The sequence below is a fragment of the Chiloscyllium plagiosum genome, chromosome 39, assembly GCF_004010195.1.
Source record: "Chiloscyllium plagiosum isolate BGI_BamShark_2017 chromosome 39, ASM401019v2, whole genome shotgun sequence".
Taxonomy (NCBI): Eukaryota; Metazoa; Chordata; class Chondrichthyes; order Orectolobiformes; family Hemiscylliidae; genus Chiloscyllium; species Chiloscyllium plagiosum.
This window is the reverse complement of record NC_057748.1, coordinates 1,719,834-1,729,119: the sequence shown is the minus strand read 5'-3', so window position 1 is coordinate 1,729,119 and position 9,286 is coordinate 1,719,834. Positions and strand designations below refer to the sequence as shown.

At 43.9% G+C, this 9,286-nt stretch overlaps 1 protein-coding gene across 2 annotated transcripts in view; it reads left to right on the top strand.

Moving 5' to 3' along the window:
• The first annotated feature begins 7,840 nt into the window (after positions 1-7,840).
• LOC122542096 (chromobox protein homolog 6-like) overlaps positions 7,841-9,286 on the top strand; it is a 69,740-nt gene continuing 68,294 nt past the window's right edge. For both annotated transcript variants that reach the window (XM_043679461.1, XM_043679459.1), the window contains exons 1-4: positions 7,841-8,194; positions 8,284-8,327; positions 8,419-8,484; positions 8,630-8,696. In XM_043679461.1, the coding sequence (XP_043535396.1) occupies positions 7,856-8,194; positions 8,284-8,327; positions 8,419-8,484; positions 8,630-8,696 (516 nt within the window). In that variant the 5' untranslated portion in view covers positions 7,841-7,855. The remainder of the gene's footprint in view (positions 8,195-8,283; positions 8,328-8,418; positions 8,485-8,629; positions 8,697-9,286) is intronic.

Sequence of the window (9,286 nt, the reverse complement as noted above, 5' to 3'; positions counted from 1 at the left end):
GAGGAGGATTCACATTTTTGGATCATTGGAGTCCCTTTTGGAGTAGATGTGGCCTGTACAAGAAGGACGGATTGCACCTGAATTGGAAGGGGACTAATATACTGACAAGGAGATTTGCTAGAGCTGTTCAGGAGGATTTAAACTAGTAAGGGGCTGGGGGGTGGGACCCAGGGAGATAGTGAGGAAAGAGATCAATCTGAGACTGGTACAGTTGAGAACAGAAGCGAGTCAAACCGTCAGGGCAGGCAGGGACAAATTAAACTGCATTTATTTCAATGCAAGGGGCCTAACAGGGAAGGTAGATGAACTCAGGGTATGGTTAGGAACATGGGACTGCAATATCAGAGCAGTTACAGAAACATGGCTCAGGAATGGGCAGGACTGGCAGTTTAATGTTCCAGGATACAAATGCAACAGGAAGGACAGAAAGGGAGGGGAGAGTGGAGTTTTTGATAAGGGATAGCTGTACTGAGGGAGGATATTCCCCGAAATACATCCAGGGAAGTTATTTGGGTGGAACTGAGAAATAAGAAAGGGATGATCACCTTATTGGGATTGTATTATGGACTCCCCAATAGAGGGAAATTGAGGAACAAATTGTAATATCTCAGCTATCTGTAAGAATAATTGGGTGGTTATGGTAGGGGATTTTAACTTTCCAAACATCAACTGGGACTGCCATAGTGTTAAGGGTTTAGATGGAGAGGAATTCGTTAAGTGTGTACAAAACATTTTCTGATTCAGTGTGTGGGTGTACTTACTAGAGAAGGTGCAAAACTTGACCTACTCTTGGGAAATAAGGCAGGGCAGGTGACTGAGGTGTCAGTGGGAGAGCACTTTGGGACCAGCGACCATAATTCTATTAGATTTAAAATAGTGATGGAAAAAGATAGACCAGATCTAAAAGTTCAGGTTCTAAATTGGAGAAAGGCCAATTTTGACGGTATTAGGCAAGAACTTTCAAAAGCTGATTGGAGGCAGATGTTCGCTGGTAAAGGGACGGCTGGGAAATGGGAAGCCTTCAGAAATGAGATAACAAGAATCCAGAGAAAGTATATTCCTGTCAGGGTGAAAGGGAAGGCTGGTAGGTATAGGGAATGCTGGATGACTGAAGAAATTGAGGGTTTGGTTAAGAAAAACAAGGAAGCATATGTCAGGTAGAGACAGGATAAATCGAGTGAATCCTTAGAAGAGTATAAAGGTAATAGGAGTGTATTTAAGAGGGAAATCAGGAGGCAAAAAGGGGACATGAGATAGCTTTGGCAAATAGGGATAAGGAGAATCCAAAGGGTTTTTACAAATACATTAAGGACAAAAGGGTAACTAGGGAGAGAATAGGGCCCCTCAAAGATCAGCAAGGCGGCCTTTGTGTGGAGCCGCAGGAGATGAGGGAGATACTAAACGGTATTTTGCATCAGTATTTACTGTGGAAAAGGACATGGAAGATATAGACCGTAGGGAAATAGATGGTGACATCTTGAAAAAGTCCAAATTACTTTGGAGGAAGTGCTGGATGTCTTGAAACGCATAAAAGTGAATAAATCCCAGGACCTGATCAGGTGTACCCTAGAGCTCTGTGAGAAGCTAGAGAAGTGATTGCTGGGCCTCTTGCTGAGATATTTGTATCATCAATAGTCACAGGTGAGGTGCCGGAAGACTGGAGGTTGGCAAACCTGGTGCCACTGTTTAAGAAGGGCGGTAAAGACAAGTCAGGGAACTATAGACCAGTGGTGGGCAAGCTGTTGGAGGGAATCCTGAGGGACAGGATGTACTGGTGGAGGGTTGTTTTTCAGACTGGAGGCCTGTGACCAGTGGAGTGCCACAAGGATCGGTGCTGGGTCAACTACTTTTCATAATTTATATAAATGATTTGGATAATTCAAATGCACAGCAGGTCAGGCAGCATCCGAGGAGCAGGAAAATCGACGTTTCGGACAAAAGCCCTTCATCAGGATCAGATGGGCCAATGTTCTGAGAAGTGGCAGATGGAGTTTAATTTAGATAAATGAGGTGTTCCATTTGGGGAAAACCAATCTTAGCAGGACTTATACACTTAATGGGAAGGTCCTAGAGAGTGTTGCTGAACAAAGAGACCTTGGAGTGCAGGTTCATAGCTCCTTGAAAGTGGTAGATAGGATAGTGAAGGTGGTGTTTGGTATGCTTTCCTTTATTGGTCAGAGTATTGAGTACAGGAGTCGGGAGGTCATGTCGTGGCTGTACAGGAAATTGGTTACGCCACTTTTGAAATATTGCGTATAATTCTGGTCTCCTTCCTATCGGAAAGATGTTGTGAAACTTGAAAGGGTTCAGAAAAGATTTACAAGGATGTTGCCAGGTTTGGAGGATTTGAGCATAAGAAGAGGCTGAACAGGCTGGGGCTGTTTTCCCTGGAGCGTCGGAGGCTGACAAGTGACCTTATAGAGGTTTACAAAATCACGAGGGGCATGGATAGGATAAATAGACAAAGTCTTTTTCCTGGGGCGGGGGAGTCCAGAACTGGAGGGCATAGGATTAGGGTGAGAGGGGAATGATATAAAAGGGACCTAAGGGGCAACTTTTTCACACAGAGGGTGGTACGGGTATGGAATGAGCTGCCAGAGGAAGTGGTGGAGGCTAGTAAGATTGTAACAATGAAAAGACATCTGGATAGGTATATGAATAGGAAGGGTTTGGAGGGATATGGGCTGGATGCTGACTGGTGGGACTAGATTGAGTTGGGATATCTAATCGGCATGGACGAGTTGGACCGTAGGGTCTGTTTCCATGCTGTACATCTCTATGACTAAGTCATAAGAAAGAATTTATAGTGTGTTGAGGACAGTTTCAGAGAACAATATGTTGTAGATTCAACCAGTGATCAGGCTATTTGTTAATATATAAAAGATGGCAGGTTTAATAAATCATCTCAGAGCAAAAGGTGTCCTGGGAAATAGTGATCATAACATGGTAGAATTCAGTTTGCAAATAAGAAACTTGGATCAGAAACAATTGTGCTCAACTTAAATAAGGTAATTGCAAAGTGATGAGGGCAGAACTGGCAGGAGTGGACTGGAAAAGGAGTTTGGTAGCAAAGATGTTTGATGAATAATGGCAAATGTTTCATAAAATAGTTTGTGACTTACAATGGTATAGCCAATGAGGAAGGAGATTAAACCAATCATGGTTAACCCAGGAAGCTGAAGACAGCATCAGTCAAAATAAATACATGAAGTATGCCATAGATTAGGTAAATCAGAAGAATGAGAAAGTTTTAAAAACCAACAAAAGATTACTAAAGGAGTAATACAGAGGGAGAAAATAAACTATGACAGCAACCTTGCAAAAACAAACTGTAAGAGCTTATTTAAATAAATAAAAGGCAGAGGCTGTGATAGAGTTAGTGGAGTTCTGGTCACCACACTACCAGAGGATGTGGATGCTTTGGAGAGGGTACAGGAAAAGTTTACCAGGATGTTGCCAGGTCTGGGGGAGTTTAGCTATGGAGCAAGGTTGGATAGACTGGGTTTGTTTTCACTGGAATGCAGGAGGTTGAGAGCGACCTGATAGAGTGGAAAGGATAAGGCTTTTTCCCAGGGTGGAGATGTCAATTATTAGAGGACACAGATTCAAGGTGTGCGGGTGGTGAGTTTAAAAGAGATGTGCGAGGCAGGTTTTTCACACAAAGGTTGGTGAGCGCCTGGAATGTGCTGCCAGAGGAGGGGGTGGAAGCAGACACAATCGCAGCATTCACGATGCACCTGGAGAAATACTTGAATTGGAAGGGAATAGCAGGATACAGATCCTGTAAATGAAGACAGTTTTAGTATGGAAGGGCAAAATGTGTTGCTGCAGACTTGGAGGGCCGATGGGCCTGTTCCTGTGCTGTATTGTTCTTTGTTCTTTGGCCAAAGTGAACATAGGCCACTTAGGGAATGAGGTCAGGGAAATGATAATGAAGAACCATGAAATGACAGAGGAGTTGAATAAATACTTAGCATCAGTCTTCATAGGAGACACTAATCGCATTCCAAAATTACTAAATAATCAAGGGACAAAAGATGGGGCGGAAATACTGATAGGAACTATCACTAGAGAAAGTGTACTAGTGAAACTGATAGGGCTAAAGGCTAATTTGTACCCTGGACCTGATGGGATTTATCCTCGGATTTTAAAGGGAGTAACTGCAGAGATAAGGATGTACTGGAAGTAATCTGTATAGAATCCTTAGCTTCTGGAAAAGTCCCAGGGGATTGGCAGTTTTCCAATGTCACACCCTTGTTAAGAAGGGAAACAAAACACTATTGGCCAGTTGGCTTGACATCTATTGTGGAAAAATGTTGGAATCCATTATAAAGGATGTAATAGCAGACGATTTAGAAATGCATAATATAATCAAGAATGGATTAATGAAGGGAAAATCATGCCTGGAAAACATCTTACAGTTCTTTCAGGAGGTAACAAGTGGGATAGATAAAGGGAAACCAGTAGCTGTAACGTATTTATGGATTTGTAAGAGGCATTTTGATAAGGCACCACACATCAATCTACTTGGTAATTGAAAAATAGTTTGGTAAAATTATATGCTTTAACAGGACAAATAGAAAAGCTGAATATTATTTAAATGGATGAAGACTGCAGAAAACTGGAGCACAGGGGGATTTTATCCTTGTGCATGAATCACAAAACTATCATTCAGGTTCAATGATTAAAGAGAGAGGAACTGGAATGTTTGCATTTATTTTACTGGGAATGGAGAATAAAAGTATGGAAGTCTTGCTAAAATCATATAAGATCACACCGAGAATAATGTCAACAGTTTCGGAGTCATGAGGTCATGTTGCAGCTGTACAAAACTCTGGTGTGGCTACACTTGGAGTATTGCGTACAGTTCTGGTCGCTGCATTATAAGAAGGATATGGAAGCATTGGAAAGAGTTCAGAGGAGATTTACTCAGATGTTGCTTGATATGGAGGGTATGTCTTATGAGGAAAGGCTGAGGGACTTGAGGCTGTTTTCATTACAGAGAAGAAGGCTAAGAGGCAACGCAATAGAGGCATAGAAGATGATCAGAGGATTACATAGGATGGACAGTGACAGCCTTTTTCCTTAGTTGGCGATGGCTAGCACGAGAGGATAAAGCTTTAAATTGAGGGGTGATAGATATAGGACAGATGTCAGAGGTAGGTTATTTGCTCAGAGTAGTAGAGGCATGGAATGCCCTGCCTGCAACAGTAGTAGACTCAACAACGTTAAGAGCATTTAAATGGTCATTGGGTAAACATATGGGTGATAATGGAATAGTGTAGGTTAGATGGGCTTCAGATTGGTTTCACAGGTCGGCGCAATATCGAGGGCCGAAGGGCCTGTACTGCCCTGTAATGTTCTATGCTCTATCCTCATTGGAGTTTTGAAGAATATGAGGTAACCTCATTGAAACATACAGAATTCTTGGTGAGTTTGACAGTGTAGAAACTGAGACATTGTTTCCCCTTCTGGGAGACTCCAGAACCAGAGGGCATAATCACACAGTAAGTGGTTTCCTATTTAAAACAAAATTGAGGAAAAATTTCTTTTCTCAGAGAGAAGTGAGTCTGTGGACTTCTTTACCGCAGAGGGATGTCCAGGCTGTTTGTCTGTGTGTGTGCGTGTGTGTGTGTGTGGGGGGCGGGTAGGTTAAGAAGGTGGAGTTGAGCCTTATCAGATTAACCTAGATCACCCTGAATGATGGAGCAGGCCAGCATTTGCTGTCTATTTCTTCCTGCCCAAAGTTGTCCCTTGAGCTGTTTCATTAGGACCATTTCAGAGGACATCTGTGAGTCAACCACATTGTCAGTCCAGAGTTACATCAGGCTGATTAAGGCAGCAGATGCCCTTTGCTGCAGGATGTTAATGAACCAGATGGGTGCCAAAGAGAGAACCCAGTCTGTATCCAGTTTCTCACACTCCAGTAATTCCAATATTGGTCACCATCATTTGTGCTTAGCTTTGCATGTTCACTTGTCTGTGTTAACTGAATGAATATCTTTGTATTTTTTAGTTTATTTATTCACAGGATGACAGCATCACTGCCTGGATTTACATTCATTGCCTGTTCCTAATTGCCCAGGGGGCAGTTAAGAATCAACCCCATTGCTGTGAGTCTGGAGTTACATATAGGCCAGACCAAGTAAGGATGGTAGTGTCCTTCCCTAAAGGACATTAGTGAACCAGATGGGTTTTTCCACCAATCGGCAATGAATTTGTGGTCAACATTAGACTCTAAATTCCAGATTTACTTTGAATTAAAATTCCACCATCTGCAGTGGCAGGATTCAAATCCACTTCCACAAAACATTATCTCAGTCTCTGGATTAACAGTCCAGCAAAAATACCACTAGGCCATCACCTCCCTATTGCCTTAGCTCAACTGGTGAGGTAGCAAAGTTACTCGTAGACCATTGCAACACAGACATGAGGTAGGAGATGACATTTGTGCAAATATCAACAAATGACCAAATTGCTGTAAAGAGTTTGGGTTGGAAGATGGGCCAATGTTTTATGTCGGCTGCAGGATGTTGACTTCTGAGGTGGCACCAGCACGGTGACACATTGCATATGTGCCTCAGCTTGTGCCAGACATAGCTCAGTGAATAGGTTACTCACCTTGGAGTCAGGAACAAAGACATGGGTTAAAGCCCCACTCAAAGAGCACAAGCAGGTTTGTGCAGGACCGAGGGAGTGCTGCACTGTCATGTGCCTATTTTTTAAGAGGAACAGAGGTGTTCTCCCCCAGTGTCCTGGCAAACATTTACAGAAAAGGGCTATCTGATCATTATACAGTCTGCTGGATGGTTGCTGAATTTCCTACAATGTTGTCCATACCCAAAAATACATCTTTCATTGTGTAAAACTCCCGGGCTGTGCTTATGTCATGAGAGGGTGCAAGGTGAATGCAATTTTTAAAATGAATCCCACTACATATAGCCAGATTTCAACCTAAACTAATGCAACTGTGCTCCCATTGCCCTGTCTAAAATGTAAAACTACTCCCAGCTTCAATTATTTCAGTCATAGAGACGTACAGCACAGAAACAGACCCTTCAGTCCAACTTGTCCACGCCGACCAGATATCCAAACTTCATCCAATCCCATTTGCCAGCACTTGGCTCATATCCTTCCAGTACCCATCCAGATGCCTTTTAAATATTGTTCCAGCCTCCACCACTTCCTCTGGCAGCTCATTCCACACATGCTCCACCCTCTGTGTGAAAAAGTTGCCCTTTAGGTTCTTTTAATATCTTCCGCCCACCCACCATAAACCTATACCCTCTAGTTCTGGACCCCACCACCCCAGGGAAAAGACTTTTGTCTTTGTACCAAATCCATTCCCCTGCTTAACCATTTTCTTTAAAAGACTCAATGGGCTTTTGAACAGACCACTACAATAATTTGGGAGTCAGTTATGGTTAGGCTGAATAAAGGAATGAATGGGCCGTTTCACCCTTCAGAGACAAAAAAAACTGCAGACGCTGGAATCCAAAGTAGACAGGCAGGAGGCTGGAAGAACACAGCAAGCTGGGCAGCATCAGGAGGTGGAAAAGTCAACGTTTCGGGTATAACCCTCCGTTCAGGGCTCTGCAGATTGGGCTTTGAACCGAATGAGGAGAAAGTGAGGTCTGCAGATGCTGGAGATCAGAGCTGGAAATGTGTTGCTGGAAAAGCGCAGCAGGTCAGGCAGCATCCAAGGAACAGGAGAATCGACGTTTCGGGCATAAGCCTGAAGAAGGGCTAATGCCCGAAACGTCGATTCTCCTGTTCCCTGGATGCTGCCTGACCTGCTGCGCTTTTCCAGCAACACATTTCCAGCTTTGAACCGAATGCAAACGGAGAGCCCTGCATGCAGAGGGATAATATTACCCAGAGTGCGGGAAAGCTGCTGCATTCCCCGCCTCGGCTCCTCCAGGCTCTGCAACTGGGGCATCGCAACCGCACACATCGCGGTGCAAACCCCGCAACGCTGCCCCAGGTCAAGTCCCTGGCAACCGTCTCCGGGCGCGGGGGTCGGTCCCTGGCAACCGCCTCTGGGGGCGGAGCTGAGCCACTGGCAACGGTGCGGTCACGTGCGGCGGCTGCGCGCTGGGCTGAGTGCGGAGGGGCTGGAGCAAAGATGGAGCTTTCGGCGGTGGGAGAGCGGGTGTTCGCGGCCGAGTCAATCATCAAGCGGCGGGTTCGGAAGGTAGGATGCACCGTAACCAATGCACAGAATCCCCGCGGGTGCACGGAGTCGCCGGCCCGAATAACATTTCCCTTTTGCATTTCTGACAGGGCCGTATCGAGTATCTGGTGAAGTGGAAAGGATGGGCTATCAAGTAAGTGGCGGGCAAAGAAAAAAAATCGCAAAATAAAATGAAACACACAAACATTGCAAAGGTGCAATAATTAGCTCATTTCTCTTTTTAGATACAGCACTTGGGAACCAGAGGAGAATATCTTGGATGCCCGTTTAATCGCGGCTTTTGAGCAAAGGTACACACAGGCGGAGGAATATTTTTTCTTCCTGCCCTAAATCGGGTCCATTTTGGATTTATTTATTCTTTTTCTTAAATTTCCCGTTGCTGTGCATACTGTCAAATGTGCATTTCTGTTGTTTTTCTCTTTGCATTTCTTGCAGGGAGAGAGAGAGGGAGCTGTATGGGCCAAAGAAGCGAGGCCCCAAACCCAAAACCTTCCTGTTGAAAGTGAGTGTTTCATATTAAGCAAAAACATAAATCAAAATAAATCTGTTTTTTGGGTGTGCTTCCTCACAACAAGGTGACGTAAGAAAGCATTCCTTTTTAATGGTGCGGTTTGCAGGTTTTGTAGAGTTCTGTTTATAGTTTGACGGATTCCCATAAATTAAGTTGATTATTCCTGCTTTAGTTTTACTTTTTTATTACTCAAACGAATTCTTGTCATTGTTGGATGGCCTACTCTATCTACAGCTAGACGTTTTGTTTATTCCAGTATTTTCTTCAGATTAAAAGGAAGATTTCTATTTATACAACAGTTTGCATGGCCACTGGACCTGTCAGATCACTTCTCAGCCAGTGAGCTGTTTGATTGCAAATGTTGCTACACTTGGAACATGGAAAAACTTAAAGCTAACTGGTGCACAATAAGCTCCCAAAAACATCCATGTGATAATGACCAAATAACCCCATCACCACCTTAACCCATAACCTCTAGCATCTAGAATCCCAAGGACAGCAGATGTGTAGGAACACCCTGCAAGTTCTCACCCAAGTCATATCCCAGCCTGAGTTGGAAATATATTGCTGTTCCTTCAATG